The 20,064-nt window shown below is 47.0% G+C and overlaps 1 protein-coding gene across 5 annotated transcripts in view; it reads left to right on the plus strand.

The window, feature by feature from the left end:
- The first annotated feature begins 781 nt into the window (after positions 1-781).
- Positions 782-20,064, plus strand: part of CELF6 (CUGBP Elav-like family member 6) — a 30,442-nt gene continuing 11,159 nt past the window's right edge. For 3 of the 5 annotated variants that reach the window (XM_046009775.1, XM_046009777.1, XM_046009778.1), the window contains exons 1-3: positions 782-1,291; positions 5,035-5,117; positions 13,940-13,988. In XM_046009775.1, coding sequence (XP_045865731.1) covers positions 1,030-1,291; positions 5,035-5,117; positions 13,940-13,988 — 394 coding nt within the window. In that variant the 5' untranslated portion in view covers positions 782-1,029. The remainder of the gene's footprint in view (positions 1,292-5,034; positions 5,118-13,939; positions 13,989-20,064) is intronic. The other 2 variants (XM_046009774.1, XM_046009776.1) reach the window with 1 other exon arrangement.

Below are 20,064 nucleotides of genomic sequence, written 5' to 3' on the forward strand. Positions count from 1 at the left end.
AGCGGTCCTGTCCTCCTTAACTCTCGGAGCCACAGCTCCCTTCTCCAGAAAAGGAGGATAACATTTCTGAGCTTACGGAATTGGAATGAACGAGGCAACTGAGCAAATATGGCTAATATAAGTTCCCTCACTCTCCTGAGGAGGAATCCGTGTCCAAGGAACGTTTTGGAGTTTTGTTTTGTTTTATTCTTTTTTTCTCTCATTAAGAATTTGTTTTAACTTTTATTTGGGGGGATGCAGGGGAGACGAACGTGCTTGAGGCACGTGGCTAACATACCGAAGAGAGATGTATGATGGGGCGGGGTGGGATCGGCTCTGAGGAACTGGCTTTGGTAGTGGGAATGAAGAAGAGGAATCCCCATCCACCCCCGCAGGAAACGCTCCAGTGATTGGAAGTGTGTGTGGCTACGTGTGTGCCTCTGTGTGAGGAGGGGGCTAACTCCAACTCCCGCAGACATCACCACGCATGACGAAGCTACTTCCCCTCACGCGGTCCAAGGCGCACACGCGCGATCCACAGCCACGCCCGCACACTCTCGACACACACAGGGCGTCCGAGGGTCCAGTTGCCATGGCGAACAGGAGCGCGTGAGCCCAGCCGCCCCTCCCGCCCCCAGCCGAGCCCGGACAACTCCAGCTCTGATTGGTCGCTGCTTCCTCATTATGCAAATCATTTGCGTAGACTCGGCAGCCGGCTGCCTGACGTCACCAAGCACGGGGGCTGGGGCTCGGGGCTCGGCTCCGGGAGAGCTCGGGCGGGAGCCCGGATAGCGCCGCGCGGGGACCTCAACCCAGACCCCAGCGTCCCGCCGCCTCGGCCCGGTCCTGCCCCGCCCCCTGCCCCGCCCCTCTCCAGCCCGCCCCACCCCCTCTACGCCCCTCCACCCGGACCCCGCCCCCTGTGCAGCCCCCCCACCCCCGCCGCCCGGACCCCGCCCCCTCCCCCCTGGCCCTCATCACCGGTCCAGGGAGGGGACGGCGGGACGACGGGACTAGTGGGACCGGCGGGAGGGCGGACCGGGCGGGGATATGGCCGCGGCGCCCGGAGGGTCTGCGCCGCCCGCCGGCCCCGGCCCGCGCCTGGGTTTCAGCACCGCGGACAGCGGCGTCGGCATGAGCGGGCTAAACCCCGGTCCTGCCGTGCCCATGAAGGACCACGACGCCATCAAGCTCTTCGTGGGGCAGATCCCGCGGGGCTTGGACGAGCAGGACCTCAAGCCGCTGTTCGAGGAATTCGGCCGCATCTACGAGCTGACGGTGCTGAAGGACCGGCTCACCGGCCTCCACAAAGGTGCGCGGGGTCAGCCCAGCCCAGCCCAGCCCAGCCCAGCCCTGCCCCAATCCGATTAGAGTGGGCCCGGCCCAAACCCCAGCCTCAACCGCAGCCCCAACCTTAGATCTACCTAGAGTCAGTCCAACACCAATCCAATACCAGTCCCACTTCAGCCCAGTCTCCTCTCCAGATCACAGAACCCCCAACCTGGAATTTTCTCTCCGATATCCTCCCACTGATCATCATTCTGATCCCCTGACATGTTCTCCACTCTAACTCTAACTCCCTACCTTTCACCTCTCACATCCCAACAGTCCCGACCTTTCAGCTGGACCTTTATCCACCCCTCTCATCAGACATTCCAAATCCTGGAATTCGGAAAGTTATTTGACCTTTGATATCCTCAATCTCCCAAACCCTGGACCCAATCATTTTTGACCTCCTCCCCCAATCTGGTACCACCCCACTCAAGCCTAACCACCTGCACATATATCTTGGACTTGTACCCCTCATTCTGGCCTCTAAGCTTAGCCAACCCCTACAGAGCCTTCCTTTGAGGCAGATTGCTACCCCCCCCAACCCCAAGGTCCTTCCTTCTTCAGAATCCAGGCCTGATTAACTCACAAAATCCAATTCCCCTCAAGGAGGCTCTCAGCTCCAAATTCCACCCTTATGTTGGACAATAACCCAATCTCTCCACCTCCCTGCCAGAATGCCAATACTCTGCCTCTTCCGACTTGATTCCAGAACCCTGACCTCAGCTGGGAAAATCCATCACCTTGTACCCCCTTGTTTCATGTTTCCTGTCAGGTGAACCCATGCTTCTTTTATCCTCTAATCTCCCCACTAGGTGCCTCATCTTCACCCTCCCCAATCCTCTTTATAGCCTCCTGCTCTCCCTCTTTCACAGGCTGGTCCTGGAGCAAAGCCTGTGGACCAGAGCTTCAGGGTGGGTTAGGTTGAAGAGGCAGAGGGATTTTTTCCCCCTGCCCTTGCTAGAGAGACAGGCACCACAGTCCTGTTCCAGCCACACCCCTTTCTTCCTGTAGAGAGAGGGAGGAGGCTTGTTTACTTGCAGAAAAGTCTGTCCAGGCTGGGCTGGAGTAAGAGAGCTGGAGTCACATGTCATACAGGGGCAGGGGAAAGAAATTATTTGAGGAGAAACACTTCTACCTCTCTCCACGTTCATCACACTTCAGTTTCAGGATTTGAGGGGGAAGGGTCACCAACTATCCTCCATGATTTTCCTAGGAAAAAAGTGGTGGGCCCTGGATACCAGCTAAAGATACTTTCCTAAGGGCTGAGAGCTGGAATGAGGCTGCCACCTCTTTTCAACTGGGAGGTTTTGGAACGTCCCTAGGCACACTTACACAGGGGTTTCACAAAAATGCCCACAGAAGATCTGGGACCAGCGAGGTAGCAATGTGTCTTTGACACTTTGGGGTGGGGTTACATTACAAGGGGGCATGAAAGAGTAAGATTATGCCACCCAGATTCCTTCTAATGCTGTCCAACTGCCTGGCTGTCCATCCATCCATAGCAATTCATCTTCTTATTTTCTAGGCTTTTATTTCAGTATGTAAGCACAAGCTAATCTTTCTGGGCCATCTGTACAATAAGGGAAGTGTATAAGATACCTTTAATTATCACTCTTCTCATTCAAATACCATCAGAGTCTCTGAATTGTTCCCTCATCCTTTTTCTCCCTCTCCATTTAGCTCTAATTCTTCCTGTTTTTTATTTTCGTGTGTCTCTCCCTCAAGTTATGCTTCTCTGTCTTTTCATTCCTCCTTTTTCCACCCCCTACCCCAAGTAGTCCACACGGGGCTCCTTTGGGCAGCAATTGGGCCCCTGAGCCTTTCAGACAGGGCCCCGGCCCTGCCCAGTTCTGACGTCAGCTGATATGGCTGAGTGGCAGAAGATGGAGCAGAGATGTAAGCAAAATCAGGTGTTTGGTGATATATCCCCAAACCAACCCAAAGTTCTCCAAGGCAGGGTTGCCTTGCAGGATGATTGGGGAGGGTCTCCAAGTCAACATCTTCCCTCCTTTCTCCCCAGCGACAGCGACATCCAAAAGCCAGAGTGACTCATTTTCCTTCTGATGACTGGGTACTGAGGGAGGCAGTCACAGTGCTTTGAAAACAACATCAGCCTAGGAGTTAGGAGATTCGAAACCCTATTCTGCCACTGACACACTCTCTGGGCTCAGTTTCCCTATTGATACAGTAAGAGTTTGTCGCAGGTGTTCTCTAAGGTCTGTTTAATTAAATGAATAGCAGATAGTCACCCACCTTAAGGGCACAGCCACATAGAAGACATCAGAGAAAATGTTCCCATTTGCCTTCCTAGTCTGCTGAGGTCTAAGTGGAAAACTTCATGAAGCTCCTAATGGCTTCTCACATCCACTTTCTCTTCCTCCGATCTTTCTCCTTCCTACACTCAGAAGACTCTTTTTGAAAACATAGATCTTATTGTGTCAGATACCCACTTCAAATCCTTCAGTGGCTCTTCATTGCTCTTAGAGAAAAGTTCAAAATCCAGACTGAGGCATACAAGGTTATCGATGACCTGATCCCTACACACCTCACTGTCCACTCTGCCTCCTTTCACCAATCTCCAACCATACTAGTCTTCCATCTATTTCCCCCAAGACACCAAATTCTTGCCTCAGTCTTCATACATGCTATTTCCTCAGCCTGAAATAATCACCACCCTTCTTGTCACCTTGTTAAGCCCTATTTGTTATTGAGGATTCAATGTGTTCTTTGAAGCATTCCTCAACCCTTTGGACTCAAATTACATTCCTCTCATGATTCTTTACATGATCCCCATGAGAATAGGGAATGTGTCTGCCTTGTTACCACTTCATCCCCAAGCCCGTTATAATGCCCCACCATAACAAGTCAGTACTCAACAAATATTTTTTGAATGCGTGAATGCTCAGTGACTACTGGAAAGGAAGAGATCCCTGCCTCAGTGCTTCCTAGCAGGCTACAGTTTCTGAGGCTGAACCTTAAGAGGAGTAGGACTGATCCTTGGACTCAACCCAGTCTCTGTCCCATAACTACTGGTTCTTTTAGAGAAGTAAGACTTGGGGCACAATAACCCTTTAACAGTCCCTATCTTGAAGTACTGGGAGAGCTGACAGATCAAGCTTCTTCAGTAGGATTGGAGGTCCCTGAAAGCTCCTCTCTACAGAAAGTCCTTAAATCAGCCCCATCTTGCAAGCCTCAAATTAACCCATTCCTCAGCTTCAAACTTGGAGGAGGAAAGCATTAAGAAGAAGTTGTGATACCTTGGGTTTGACTGCCAACCCTCCTCCACCTTTTTGCCTCCTCCCATCTGAAACTGAGTTGGGAAGGAATTGAGGCTGATTCTGGGAGACTCTGTGAGTATAAATACGAAAAGGAAGGGGGAGGCTGGGGTTAAAGCTGAAGGAAAAGCTGCTTAGGGAGGTTTAACCCCAACCGGACTTATGGCTGGAGTGGGGAGGGGAGATGTGGGATTGTATGAGCATGTGGCTGGATGTGGGTACACATGTTCCCTAGGCAAGAAGCCAGGAGTGAATGAGAGGGAGCCAGAGTCTGGGACTCAGATACATGAAGGCCCTCCATTCAGAGAAGGTGGGAGGCAGAGAAGGCTTCTCAGAGCAGTGCCTTGTTAAAGGAGAGTGGCCTTAAGTTTGTCACTTAATGGGGTCTTTCCACGAAGAGAATTTGGGGGTTTCAGGAAACCCCCTGAGCCAGCCTCTTCCTCTCCAGGCTGTGCCTTCCTCACCTACTGCGCCCGGGACTCTGCTCTCAAGGCCCAGAGTGCACTGCACGAGCAGAAGACCCTGCCAGGGGTAAGTCCACCAGGGTTGGGGGGTGGGGATCACCTCAGGCTGGGGACATGCCCTATGTGCATGCCAAAGTAGCATGTAGGGGCTGGGATGGGACCAGGAACTAGAAGCAGAGTCACCTTTCTAGAAGTTAGCTTTCCCATGCCCCAAACCAGCTATAGGTTCTTTGGTATATTTAGTCTTCTGACTCAAAGAAATGGGCTTAACACTTGGGCCAAATATTCCACCTTACCTTTTCAGAGAGACATAAGTATTGTGGGCTATGCTAGAATTTTCCAGCCTTGGCTAAAGTCATGGCTTAATGTGTCATTTGTCCCTGGTGTGAGAATATATGCAGATACATGGGGTAGAGACTCTGCTGGGCTGGTATCCTACCTTTTTCCAGTTCTAGGGTCCTTTATAGCACTTCCCTTTGTCCTCTTCCTGTAATTTTTTTTGGGTGCCTTGACTCACCAAGATTGCTTTCCTTCTTTTCCCCCAAACACTTGGTTAAAGCTAAGAGGACCCAATTATACGTGCACAGTTAAGCCGTTATATATCAGTGGCACCTCATATGGCATTAGCTAATGGCTAATCACTGAACAAAAAGCAAAGTGGGACCTACAGACCATGTGGCAGGAAGAGAATGGTGATTGTTAAGAACTAGTGTGGGTTCACCAAGAGCAAATCGTACAACAGAACCTCATTTTCTCTTGTCAAAGGAGTGATGGATCTACAACAAAAGCACTATTCAAATGCCCTGGACAGGCCAAGCCTGGGACTATTTCCAGTTTTAGGCTTCAGACTTAAGAGGATCATTAGCCTATCAGAAAGAGACCAGGATGGGATGGGGACATAAACTATCCTGGATGATGATTTGAAGACATTGAGATATTTGGCTGGAGAAGATAGGGTTAAATGGGGGCTTTAATAGGGAAGTATCACAACATAATGATTAAGAATACTACTTTTTGAGTCTCACAGACCTAGATTTGAATCCCAGATTTGTCATTTAAGTTCTGTGTCTCACAGATACGTTATTTAGACTCACAAGCTTCAATTTCTGCATCTATAAGGAGTGGGTTATACTAACACTTAATTCACTGGGCTATCACGAGGATTAACTGAGGTTTAGCAAATACCTGGCACAGAGTAAGATCTCAATAAATATTACTGTTGGGGTGGGGGCAACCACCTTCAGATTATTAAGAGGATTTGGTTTGCTGTGGGTGGTTCTAAAGGGCAGGATGAGTATCAGTGGATAAAAGAACAGACACTAATTTCAGCTCAGTGTAAAGAAATCACTTTTCTGAATCAGAGCTGTCTAGCAATGGCGCAAGGTTTGTCTAGAGCTAATCAAGCTGTTAGTGGACCATCAGTTCATAAGACTAATCCCAGTAACTGAAGCAACTTGAGCCTCACTCATGAAGACTCAGCATTAAGTAACACCAACGTATTATCCTCATCAAGTCTCTGTGTGTAGGCTCTGGAGTCAGACAGACCTGGGTATGGATCCAGGCCTAGCACTCACTAACTTGGTGTATGACCTTGGGCACGTCTTTACTTCGAAGCCTAAGCATCCTCATATGTAAACACAAATTCATAGAATAGTTATAATAATTAAGTGAACTAACTCACATAAAGTACTTAGCATAGTTCTTTGTAGACAACAAACACTCAATATGGGTTAGGTGGTGGTGATGGTAGTAGTAATAGTAACAGCAGCGTTTGTAGGGGTAGTAGTATAAGTTATTACTCATCCAACCATGGGAGAAAATGACTTCTGCTGCTAAAATTGAAAGTCACTGAGACAAACTGTAACATTTCATGTGGGAAACAGCATAGTAAAGGTGCAGAGACAGAAGGAACACGATGGGTGTGAAATGGGGTTGGAAGTGTGGAGGAGGGCCTGTGTGAGCATGGGCCAGTCCAGAGAGATGATCCACCAGAGGGCAGTGGTGGAAGAGGAAACTTTGGATGCCAGGATGAAGGACTTGGACTTTATCTTGAAAGCAAATGGGAGCACTGAAAAAATTAAGATGAACTTTGGAATTAAAAAACAAAAGCAAAGGGGCGCCTGGGTGGCTCAGTGGGTTAAAGCCTCTGCCTTCGGCTCAGGTCATGATCTCAGGGTCCTGGGATCGAGCCCCGCATCGGACTCTCTGCTCCACAGGGAGCCTGCTTCCTCCTCTCTCTCTGCCTGCCTCTCTGCCTAGTTGTGATTTCTCTCTGTCAAATAAATAAAATATTTTTTAAAAAGCTAAAAAAAAAAAAAAAAAGCAAAAACAAAAACCCTCTTCAACCAGCCACATGGCTCCAGAAAGGGAGGACTGAATGAGGCTGAGGGCACCTGAGATAAGAGCTGTGAGGCTCTGGACTAACCGAATAATTTCTGAAGGAGAAAAAAGAAAAAAATAATAACTAGCATTTGTTGATTCCAGACAGTGTTCCCAGCATTTTGCACGTTCAAAGTCATTTAATCCTCTACAAGAAGGCATTATTGGCCTTCCCATTTTACAGGTGAGGAAACTCAGTCAAAGGAAACAAGTGACTTACCCAAGGTTATGAAGCTACTAGTAGGAAGACCTGAGAAGATGCAGGTAGTCTGGCTCCAGAGCTCAGTCACATAACTACTACACTATTACCTGGGCCAAGCTGGTGGCAGACAGGTCTAAGGGTCTGGAGGGGATGATGACTGCATACATCTGCCCTCTCCCACCATATCATCCGCAGGCTTCCAACATGGCCTTCCTTTGTACTGCCAGGATTGGCTTTATTCACCCTCTCCAGCTTAACAAAGTGAAAATTAATATTTAATTATTCTCCTAAATGAAAATCGATGGCTCTGTTGGCCAGCCCAAGCAATGTCCGTGCCATCAATCTTTCCTCTGGGCCTGCCAGGGGCAGCAGCAGCTTTAGTCACCTGGCCTCAGGCCCACCAGCATGAAGGGAGGAGGGTGTCCAGCTCTCTGTAGACACTGGGTCCTGGGCAGAGCTGCCATCTGCTGGAGAAGCAGGGGAAGACTTTAATCTGGGCTCCTACTAGAGACAGGCAGGACTGTCACTCTGGGAGCCATAAAGGTTGGGGCTCCCCAAAGAGAAAGCCTGAACCTCTGGGGAAATTTCACAGTATCTACTAGACTGGGATCTCCCTTTTGCTCCCCTTCACATGCCCCTGCTAATTTCTGTTACCTATCAAAACCTGGCTCCCCACTCAGGACTTCCTTTAAACCTCAGTGCTCTGTCCCATCTTCTGTAGCTGCTTCTTAATAAAGCTGAAGCTATGTCTTGCAGCCTCATTTTAGGCTGCAGAATCCACCTAAAGAAGGTGGGCCCAACCCTAGCCCAGAAGGTGCCCCCCCCACTTGTCTCTCTCCCTGCTCATGACTTCCTTTCAGTTGGGCATTCATCCCTTCAAACACTGTGAAGGAGACAGACAACTGAGTGCATTTGCTTTTGCAGGTTGTGTCCTGCACAAAACAGTTTGTGTGGAAAGGGCAAGTGGGGGCTAAAATTCATCCATGCTCTCTTGACCAAGCCATGCACATTATCACAGGGCTGTGTCAGTCCAAAGGAAGAGGCATATTTTTTTTTTCAAATTCATCTACAGAGTTGGGGGAGTGCCTTTTTGTAACTCACACAAGGCACTGTATGTGCCAGCAGCTGCCTAGTGAGCAAATCGGAACTCTGCCCTCAAGGAGCTTTTTCCAGCCCAGAAATAACTCACTGCATCTCAGTGCAGTTTACACCTGGGCACATAAACGAAGCATCAGGAATGGAGAGAGAGGAGATGCTTCACAGAGGAAATGCTACATGATCCCAAATATGATCATATTTCATCACATCTGAGGGTCTAGAAAGCTGAAAGACAAGATGACTTCTGGAATTCTGGATACAGTGTGAGGACTGGCAGGGAAGGTGTCCAGCGAAGACAGCCAAGGCTCTATGTGAATGAAGAGTGTTGTGTATCTGGGGCAGCAAGGGAGGCAGGACTCACAAGCTTGGACTGCCAGTCTTAGGATCTTGGGCTTTATCGGGAGATTTGCAATAGGGAACCATAGGTGGATTTTACTTTTTTTTTTTTAAGATTTTATTTATCTATTTGACAGAGATCTCAAGTTGGGGGAGAGGCAGGCAGAGAGAGAGAGAGAGGAGGAAGCAGGCTCCCCACTGAGCAGAGAGCCCGATGTGGGGCTTGATCCCAGGACCCTGGGATCATGACCTGAGCTGAAGGCAGAGGCTTTAACCCACTGAGCCACCCAGGCACCCCCATAGGTGGATTTTAATCAAGGAAGAGTGAGGGACTGGTTTTAAAAGCTCACTTCAGCTATAGTATGATGGTTGGGTTAGAGAGGAAAGAACACTGGAGGCAGATGATCCATTAGGACACTGTTGCTTGAATGCAGCTGAATGAGTTTGCTGGCCTAGCGCTGGGGATAGGGCAGGAATGGAGAAGAGAGGATAGCCTTGAGAGCTATTTAGGATATCCATATAGATTCTAGAACTAGTGGGATTTGGCAGTGGATTGGATTAGAAGAGAGGGTAGGTAGATCAAAGAGCTGAAAATGGTGAAGTTTGTTTTTCTCTGCCTCTCTCTTCCCTGCATCCATGACACCTCTCTCGGACACACCAGTAATTCTGATAAATATTCTTCCCATGGTGGTGGTTAAGAAGTTGAGGGCAAAAGTGCTCAGTGTAAGACACAGAAGTGTCTTGATGGACTTAAGTCTGACCCCAAAGCAGGAATTTTAGGCAAATCAAGCAGGAAAAGGGGGTAGGGCCTTGCCTTCCTGTCTACTCATGGGGGCCAAAGTACCAGGGTCTCATGTATGACTAAACTGCCTCCAAACTTTCCTACTCCACTGCCTAGAATAGGGTCTTCTCTCTGATTTCTGACATTCTCTCCCTTCATTTCCCTACCAGGGCTGGGCCCTGAAGCAGACGTGGGCCTGGACTCTCTCTGGGAAACTTTCAAGTGAATAGGTACTCAGCCAAGGGCAGGAGCTCACCTGAGATCCCAGGACAAATTCTTGGCCAAGGATGCAATTCCCCTTCTTCAAAGGGGAACTGGGATTGCCTTACCCTACTTCCACATCCCTCTGCTGGCTGGCAAGAACGAGGCAGGGTAGGGCTGCTTAGGCAGTTCATGCAGACAGCTCTCTTTTTCCTCCAGTCATACCGAGTGTACCTAAATCCCAGGTGTCCTCCCTAACCACTTCCCAGTGGGGACCAAAGAAGAACCACTCTCCCCACCTCTGTCCTCATCCTCTTGGGCTCCTCCCCTGGGACTCCCCCTGCATCTCCAAACTCCCAAACTGCCAAATTCTTCAACACCTAAGCCATAAACCTAAAGGTCAGCCAATACTTCCTTCTCTCCCTCAGTTCCCGCATCCAATAGAACTTTAGTCCAGTTAATCCATTCTAAACATCTCTTGAATCTGTCCATTTCCTTCTGCCCTGGTCCAGGTCACCCTCACCCCTTACCTATATCATTGATCTTCCCACCTCTAATCTTTCCTTTCCGATCTTTTTTTCTGCATAGTGACAGCTCATGGGATCTTTCCCCATTTAATAACCTTCCCTGGATCCCTGCTGCCTTGGAAATACAACAAAGCCAAAATTCCTTGTTGCGGTTTTCACAGTCCCTCCCACCGTGGTCATTGGCTACCTTTTAGCTTCATACCCTTCCACTAAAAACAAACAAGCAAACACACACTGCATGGTGGGATCATAATTCTCCCTTTTACTAATGTGCACACTGAGTCTCAACGACCTTAGAGAAGTTGCCACTGACGGAGCCACAATTTAAATCCACATCCATATGACTCAGAAGCAATTTGCTCTACCCTGGCTACCTGAATCCCTGCTCCTTCAGACTTGCAGCTTCCTTTCGATCCCGCAGCCATCTGGAGTGCTAAGCCTCCGGCTTTATCTCTCCCATTATCTCCACATGGCTCAGTGACCCCAGTTTGCAAAGTCCAGGTCAAACTTTGCCTCCTCTGTGAAGCTTTCCCTGTGTCAACCTCTCCAGCTGGAGTCAGCCTTTCCTACAGTATTCTACCTTGCACTCCTCCTAAGGCCCTGGTCACTCTATGCCTCATTCCTTGTGTTCATGTCTTAAGAATGGAGTTGAGCAGCACAATGCAAAAACATGGACTTCAGCATCAGACAGACTTGGAGACAGATCCCAGCTCAACCACTTACCCATCCTGTGACTTTCACAAGTGATTTATCCTCCCTCAGCCTCAGCTTTCCCATCTATACTATGGGGACAATGGTATTACCTTGCAGAGCAGTTGGAAAGAATTTAGAGACAATGTATGTATGGTGTCCCAGAAAGGCGCTGGTACATAGTGGGCTCTTAAGAAATGGTGGCATTATCTTCCCCTCCATAAGTCATCAAGGACATGGTCTCAAGGGTCACTGTTGTATTCCATGAAGGGCCCAGGCTGGGGCTCTTCACAGAGTTCAGGACACGCTGGCAGCATGCCCGAACGGTGGTAAGCTTAGGCGCCAGACTCTGAGGCTTGGACTCTGCCAGGTCTATGAACATGTTTATCACCTAATGCCCACCCTCCATTCAAGAGTTGGGGAGGGTGGAGGGGGAAGGGGGTGTCCCCCAGAGCACTGATGAGATCCATCTCTCCAGAAACCCAGCCAGGGAGGCAGCTGCCATGGAAACCACTGCTGTCACATGTGCTTGTCCCTCTAGGTTCCAGAGAGAAATTCTCAGGATCTATTTAAGAACTAATAAAATAATGATGGTCTTGCTCACCCTCACTGCGCCCCACCCCAGGCTTCTAGCCCTTTTTCCTTCTTCCCTGCCATACTCCTCCCTGCCTTTCCTGTGTTCCTTCCTGACCCCTTATCCCTTCGTTTCCTTCCCATATCCACCAGTATTTCTCTCTTTCCTTGCCCCTTTCTGGGTGTGTCTCTTTCTCTTATAATTTCTGTCTTCTTATGTCTCTTCATCTCTACTTGTTTCTCTGCTCTCCATGGCTCTGTCTCTTGGTCTCTCCTTCACAATCACAGGTGGCCATGCCCAGGGACGGTTCCCGTTCCTCCTGGTCCCTGGTCCCAGCCAATCCAGACCTGTCCAGCTCGCCCTGATCTGCTTGGATTGATCTGTCATCCCCTCTAGACTGCAGCCTGAGTCCTGTCGGTGTCTCGGCCCCCACCCACAACCTGGTACACTGCAGGGGCTCCACTGCCAGCGGGTGGGTGTGTCAGAGCGTATAAGAACCTGAGCCCTGGGTGGGAGGGGGATTGCGCTGGTTCAGGCCTGGCCTGTTTTCCTTTCTTTTCCTTTCCTTTCCCCCTTTTTTTTTTTAATAAGCCCTCCCCAGTCCCCCACCCCCAAATTTGATCCAAAGGAAATTGCTCAACTGTGACTGCCAGGGCGTTACCATGGTTACTTGGTAGCACTTGTGGCTATGGTAACAGGAAGCTGCCTGTTGTCTCGGCAACGAGCACATCGGTAGAGGATGGAATGGCCCTGATTGGTGCAGAAACAGTGCATTTCCTGAAGGGAGGGGGTCAGATCATCACCTTCTCAGGCCAGATGGGCATCAGTACCCCTTCCTCCATGAACAGGAAGGCCGCTGTTCTTTCCTCCCGGCACTCAGCTGTCTGCCCCCAACAATAATTCCTCACATCCTACGCTCCCAGCTTTTGGCAGTTTACAAAGACCTTTTGCGTCCCCATTATCTCATGTGATCCCCACAACACCCATGAGAGGAAGGTGAGATGGGGATTCAATCATGAATTCTCTCAGGGTGGTTGGGGGATTGGGAATGTGTGGGAGTGTATGTTGAAATCACCTAGAAGCTTTTGCAAATTGTACAATCCCCCAACTTGAGAGTCTGGTATGGTTCCCAGGTGATTCTTATCCACCTTTATCAGGGAACCCCTGAATTAGAAGGTGAATCTGGCTGGTGGGGGAGGGGAGAAAGGGAACAGTCAAGCTGCTTTCCAGGTTTCTAGCTTGGATGACTGGAAGGATCAGGTTGGGGCAAAACGATAAGCTCTGGTGTGGGTGTGTTGAGTGGAAGATGCCAGCGGGACTGTCCAGCAAGTAGCTGGGTACATGGGTCTGAAGCTCAGGAGGGAGGTGTGGGCTGGGGATGCAGAGCTCTGAGTCAGCCCTGCGGGGACGGTAGCTGAAGCTGCGGGTGTGGGCGAGACTATCCAGGAAGAATGGGAACAACGGGATGAGCAGGGCCAAGGATGGTACGCTGGAGAATGCCAGCATCCTCGTGGGAAGGGGGTCCAGGGAAGGAACTGAGGGGTTGAGTGTAGAAACTGTGGTGACACAGAAGCTGGGGAAGGTTTTCCCCCATTTAACACGCTGACTCTGAGAGAGGGTGGCTTACTCGAAGTCATACAACCATGAAAAGGCAGAGTTGGGGTAAGCAGCACTAAGTCTGATTCCCAGATTGTATAATCTAAATGACATATAGAATTATATTCTGTTTTAGTACAAAACACAAATCTTCAGTAGCAATTCCACCCTTCAACCCAACTCCTCACCCAAAGCCTGTAAGGAGGTCTAGAAGCCAGAGGGACAGGTCTCACGTAGTCCCAGCCCAGAGCTGAATCTCTTTAGCCGCCACGGTTCATCCTGGCTTGTCACCAAGCTTCCTATCACCCCACCGTCCAGGTTTCCTACCTTCTGAATTTCCCAGTTTAAGGAAGAATCTTGGAGAGAATCTATAGTCCACCATGAGAGTGATGGAGTACAGAGTTCAAAGGGGCCAGGGCTTAGATCCTGAGGCTTCGAGGGGAGAAGACTGGTGCCAGGACCAGGCAGTCATGCTGACTGGGTGTGTTGGTCCAATGTCTTTCAGATGAATCGTCCGATCCAAGTGAAGCCGGCTGCCAGTGAGGGCCGAGGAGGTAACTTCCCTATGTGACAAACCTCAGGGTATCACCTATGTAGGGGATGGTGGGCCTATTCCTCGAGTCAGTCCTACCCATGGTTTATATTAGAGCTCCCTTGGGTCAAAGGGAAAGTGGGTCTCAGAATTGCTCATCACCAGAAACAGCTTAGTCTTCCCAGCTCAGGCTGAGGAGAGATGGGGTCCCAGGGCCCCTAGACTCCAAAGAAGCAGGAAGAGACTAAGAAGATGCTGGAGGTAAAGGAAGGGGGGGCTCTTGTCACCTTGCCCTGGAGAGAGTTCATTCCTGTTTTTTCAGATATAATTTCCAGATTTGTTTGAAAAACCAGACTGGAATTTTTTTTTTTCATATTCTTCTAATCAGAGAGGACCCAGTCCACTCTGGATTGGGACCACTCATTTCCTCACTGCAATTGCCTGGTTACTTATGGTAAAAGATGAGTCTGGTAAGACAGACTTTGCAGGTCATATGAAGGAATTTGACTCTATAATGAGGACCATGGCAAGTCTTTGAAGGTTTTTTTTTTTTTTTTTTTTTTTTTGTAGTACTGTTTCCTGGAACCAATGCTCCTTAAGAACAGGAGGTGTAGAAAGCCTGTGCTTTTTGACAACCAGCTACATTCTAGCCAGTTTCCACACTGGAAAAGTGATGCTAGCTTTTGGTGTCAGTTCTTTGGTGTCTTTCCCACCCTTGGTTCTTATATCATTCCAGGATATCTGCCTATAGCCCTGATGTCTGCTGACTCTCTCCTTTGGATGAGACTCTCTCCCTGCCTTACCCAAGATCAGTCACGGCATTGTTAGGTGGAACAAGCTGCCCACAATCAGGGAGAGAATGGAACCCAACTGACAGGCCTTTATTAATGCCTACTAACTGTGCACATCCTCTCAGACTTCATGCTCACTGTGCACTTACAAGGGGCTCTGGTAGCTTCATGGGTCCATTGTGGAGTTAAATCCTCTATGAAATCCTCCTTTATCCTTTTAGATTATCTGACCTCTGGTCTCTGATTCTCAATTTGAGGTCAAGGTGTTACCACTTCTACTTTGCCTTGAAGAGATATTCACAAGTTTCCTCCTCCCCTTCACATGTCCTCCTTTCCCACTTCATTCTTTCCAGACAGGTTTTTGAAAAGTTCCAGCTTCCCTACGGAACCTCTGGTTCACTTGTCCTGAGAATTTCTGCCTTTTGGGAAGCTCTGTTAGGCATCAAGGCCATTTTTGGCCATTGTTGGAACTCTTCTAAGCCTTGTCCAGAAACATTAACTACTCCATAGCTCAGTGGCTAGTTTAGAGCACCCAAGTGAGTTAAGAAGCAGGCAAGTTGAGCCTGTAGTTTATTCAACCATCCAACCAACATCTTCCTAGTAACTTACTCCACATTAGGAATAGAGATGTGAGCACTTCTCTGTGAGCATCTGTGACCTGGCATCTGGCCTCATTGAGCTCTGGAGCTATGAGGGGATAGTAAATAAGAGGTTACTATTCAGTGTGATCAGTGCTTTTCAAGTCCTGGAGGGACTGTGGGCACAATAACAAGGGGGCATCTATCTTAGTCTGCGAGGTCAAGGTGGACTTCCTGAGGTAGTAATATTCAAGCTGAGATCTCAAGGATGAAAAAGTAGTAGTCAAATAGAGAAAGGAGGGGAGAGGGAGCAAGTGCTCAGGCAAAGGGCATAGCATGCACAGAGTTCAGAACATGATGCAACCTGGCTCTGGTTCAGGAACTAAGTTCACAGTGCTGGGGGCACTCTTGCTGTCTGGAGTCCAAAACATCTTGTTGGGGAAAGGGCAGCTCTACAAAGCATGCTTCTGATGATGCTTCTGCTTGGCCTGGTCCATAGGTCCTTATCATCTGGACCCCATGCAGTGGCATCAGCCGGAGTTTTATCATTATCCTCCCCTTTTTGCACAGAGTATTCAGGTGTCATGTCATTGACAGATTCTGTACCCACCTATATACACCTGTTCAGATTCAGAGCAGCTGAAGAGAGCAGGAAAAGCAAATCTAGTTGAAAAGAGGACTGCCTGGCAGTACAAGTCATAATTTTAGTAGTTACGTTTTGCACAGGTATTTCTTGACAAGTGATAGTTCTTAATGAGTATATACTCCAAAGGCATCCATGAATAATCCTTTTTGCAGGTTTAGATGACCACATCTCTCAATTCTTCCCTGCTTCCACTCAGAGCCACCAAATGTTCCCTGCTACATCTTCAGGAGAGAGGAGGCATATGTAATAAGCCTTGCAAAAACAGTTGGGCCTTTACAATTTACAAGTATTTAACTACCAACTGATCTGTGTTAGATAATCTTGCTAGTAATCAAAATGTGTTCCTTTTCTTCAATGTTATATATTTCTTCTTAAGTGAATTCAGCTTCCTGCTGAATTTTAAAACAAACTAACGCTTTAGAAACTCAGCTTTTTAAAATGGTACTGAATTTTGCTTTTGAAATGTAACATTTGACATCAGTGTGAGACGGCTTGCCCTATTCAAGTCTTATCTCTGTCCTAATATATTTATCCCTATAAACTTTCATGTGTTTTTTTTAATTCCTGAAATTAAATCCCTTAGTTTACAATGGAATAGCAATGATTTCTATATCTTTTAAGAATACTGGTATCTACATTATGTTTATAAAAAAATTAAAAATTTTAAAAAAGAATACTGATATCAATGCAGACGTAATCTAAAGGGTATCAAGGCAAACAGTATAATCTTCCAAGATTCCACCATTTTCTTCCGGAAGGGATTATTAGATTTCCATCCCCCTCCCTCAATAAAGCAGGGATTTCCAACTCAAATGCTACAGGAGCCAGGTAGATAACTTTAAATAGATGAGACTGTCATGATTTAATTACAATTTACATTTAATTATATTACATGTTGGCAAATGATTCCACTTTTAAAAGTTGACCAGCACTGCCAGAACTTAACCAAACTTACCAGTTTTGCTTCTTTGGCCCAAAGACTTCCATTTTTCCCATCTGCATATAGGAGGAATCTATTGTGCACACATGAGCTTTTAATGAAAACAGCTACTTTACATTATCTTTCTTGAATTTTGATGCCAATGCAGCAGAGTAGTATACCTCTTATTTTAAAACAATAGACATGAAGTTTATGGTTGAAATAACCTATGTTTTAAACACACTGTATGTGTATCACTTTTAGAAGTTACTGGTAACACCTGTACATTCGATACTTACAATGCAATAATAGTAGCAACACAACAGAATCTGCCTGATAGAAGGTGCTGGGGTCCTCTTCTTCCATGGTCATCCTCTGCAACCCTGATGATACTCTGAGCGTTAGATGGCCATCCAGGTCTTCATGGACTATGTTATAGCAGGCTTTTTTTTTTTTAAGATCTTATTTATTTGACAGAGAGAGAGAGATAGCAAGAGCAGGAACACAAGCAGGAGGAGTGGGAGAGGGAAAGCAGGCTTCCTGCTGAATAGGGAGCCTAATATGGGGCTCAATGTGGGGCTCTAACCCAGAACCCTGGGATCATGACCTGAGCCAAAGGCAGACGCTTAACCATCTGAGCCACCCAGGCGCCTATAGCAGCCTTTTCGTGATCTCAACTTGTTCCCATAATTTCTGCAGCTAAGTTCCATGCTGTTTATGTACTTCATACTCCATGCCTATATTTTACATCCTGTGGCATTGAGCGATACTCTTTTTTTTTTAAGATTTTATTTATTTATTTGACAGACAGAGATCACAAGTAGGCAGAGAGGCAGGCAGAGAGAGGAGGAAACAGTCTCCCTGCTGAGCAGAGAGCCTGATGCGGGGTCCTGGGATCATGACCTGAGCCGAAGGCAGAGGCTTTAACCTACTGAGCCACCCAGGCGCCCCGAGCGATACTCTTAAAAGGAAGATGCTCCTAACTGTCCAAACGACCTGATACTCTAATTATAGTAAAGTCACCCATTTCTACATCAAAAATGAACATAGTGCCAGAAACTTTTCTCCTCAGCATCTGGATTTATTTGAATGTAAACATTAAAATGTCTGGATGAAAATTCAAGGGTCGTGTATTTCAAAATGTCAACATCAAATTATACAAGGTTAGGGACCCCCAAATCCTTCAGACATTGGTCATTAAGTCTGTTTTACTTGCTGTTCAGCATGGAGGCTGCAGTTGATTTTTCCTTTCATGATCCCTTCTATGGAAGCACAAAAAATAAGATTAATGGTAGGCACCAATCTAATAGGAAAACTATTTTTAGACCTAAGGCAAAATATTCAAAATCATTGCAATTCCTGTATAGGGGTGCCGGGGTGGCTCAGTCGTGAAGTGTCTGCCTTTGGCTCAGATCATGATCCCAGGATCCTGGGATCGAGCCCCACATCAGGGTCCCTACTCAGCAGGAAGCCTGCTTCTCCTTCTCCCACTCCCTCTGCTTGTGTTCCCTCTCTCTCTCTCTCTCTCTCTGTCAAATAAATAAATAAAATCTTTAAAAAGAAAAAAAAAGAGAGAGAGGGGTGCCTGGGTGGCTCAGTGGGTTAAAGCCTCTGCCTTCGGCTCAGGTCATGGTCTCAGGGTCCTGGAATCGAGCCCCGCATCGGGCTTTCTGCTCAGCGGGGAGCCTGCTTCCTCCTCTCTCTCTCTGCCTCCTCTCTGCCTACTTGTGATCTCTCTCTGTCAAATGGATAAATTAAATCTTAAAAAAAGAAAATAAAAATTTTTTTAAAAAGAAAATTAAAAAAAGAAACTCCTGTATATTTTTCCCTCTCTTTCAAATTTCATAACATAAAATCAATAAATTCATAAATCACAATAGTGACTGCTCCGCTCATTCTATTCTCCAACCTTGGCAGTATTTTTTTTACCAAGGATTTTCTTCCCAGAATGCCTGAGGTACAGATATCAGCTAAGTAATCAACCCGTGCACTCTTTCCACTTCAGTTTTTTTAAACTTTAAAAACAGTCTCTGAAGTGAGGCATCTCTTTTTCAATCTTGAAATTTGTCTTTACTGAAGAGACCAGTTACCTGTTATCACATCAACCCTCCCAACACTAACCTATAATGAATGGTTTAGGTAATTTCTAACTGAATTTATATGGTTTTGTTTAAATATTAGCCCAGATTTTGAATAATAAATATATATAATTATTGAACTAGGTGAGTCATGTTTTTTTATGTAATTTTATCCAGGATTCTACTTCATTCAGGATTTAACAACTAAACTTTGAGTTAAAGTTAAATTTTGAGCTAGAATTTTCAGAATTTCATTAACACTGGGACACATTCTCTGATCTAAATGAAGTATGGATCTTGGGTACAACCGTTCTGCCAGTCAGTGGACACACTTATCTGTCTTTGATCCTTAGACTTACTTAATTCTTCGAAGTACTCTTCCAGGGAAGACCTGACTGGATAAGTTTCACAGTACTGCTTAAGACCACTCAAGTTAAGGTTTCACTTCCTGAAATTAACTCTACCTCTGGGAGGTGCTTCCCTTCAGTCTGACTCAGAGCAAATCACCCAGAGATTATTGTTAACACTTTTAGGTCATGGAAATGGCTAATCCTCACAAGCCCTTCAGGTACAGGTATACAGCCTGCAAAAGGAAAATGAAATCTGGAGGCTGAGATTCTTTTCTCTTGGAGGAACTTGGAATCTCGGGCTTGGTCTGCCTTTCTGCCTTACTTCCTGGTTCTCCTGGATCAGAATGAAGGGACAATAAAGTCTCTGTTCTTCCTTGGTCAGTGTACTTAGTTTTCAGCTCTCCTTAAAGATCTCCTTCATTTTCAAAAATTATAGTAAAATAGGCATGACATAAACCTCATCACCTTTACCATTTTTAAGTGTAGAGTCCGGTAGTGTTAAGTATATTCACACTGTTGTGCAAACCATCTCCAGAATTTCTTTCTCTTACAAGGCTCAAAATCTATACCCATTAAATAACTTCCTTTTCCCCCTCCAGCCCCGGTAACCATCATTCTACTTTCTGTTTCTATGAATTTGACTTCTCTAGATACCTCATATAAGTGAAATCATACAGTATTTGTCTTTTTGTCACTGGCTGATTTCACTTAGCATGATGTCCGCAGGGTTCAGCCA

The sequence above is a fragment of the Meles meles genome, chromosome 6 (genome assembly GCF_922984935.1).
Source record: "Meles meles chromosome 6, mMelMel3.1 paternal haplotype, whole genome shotgun sequence".
In the NCBI taxonomy this organism is placed as follows: domain Eukaryota; kingdom Metazoa; phylum Chordata; class Mammalia; order Carnivora; family Mustelidae; genus Meles; species Meles meles.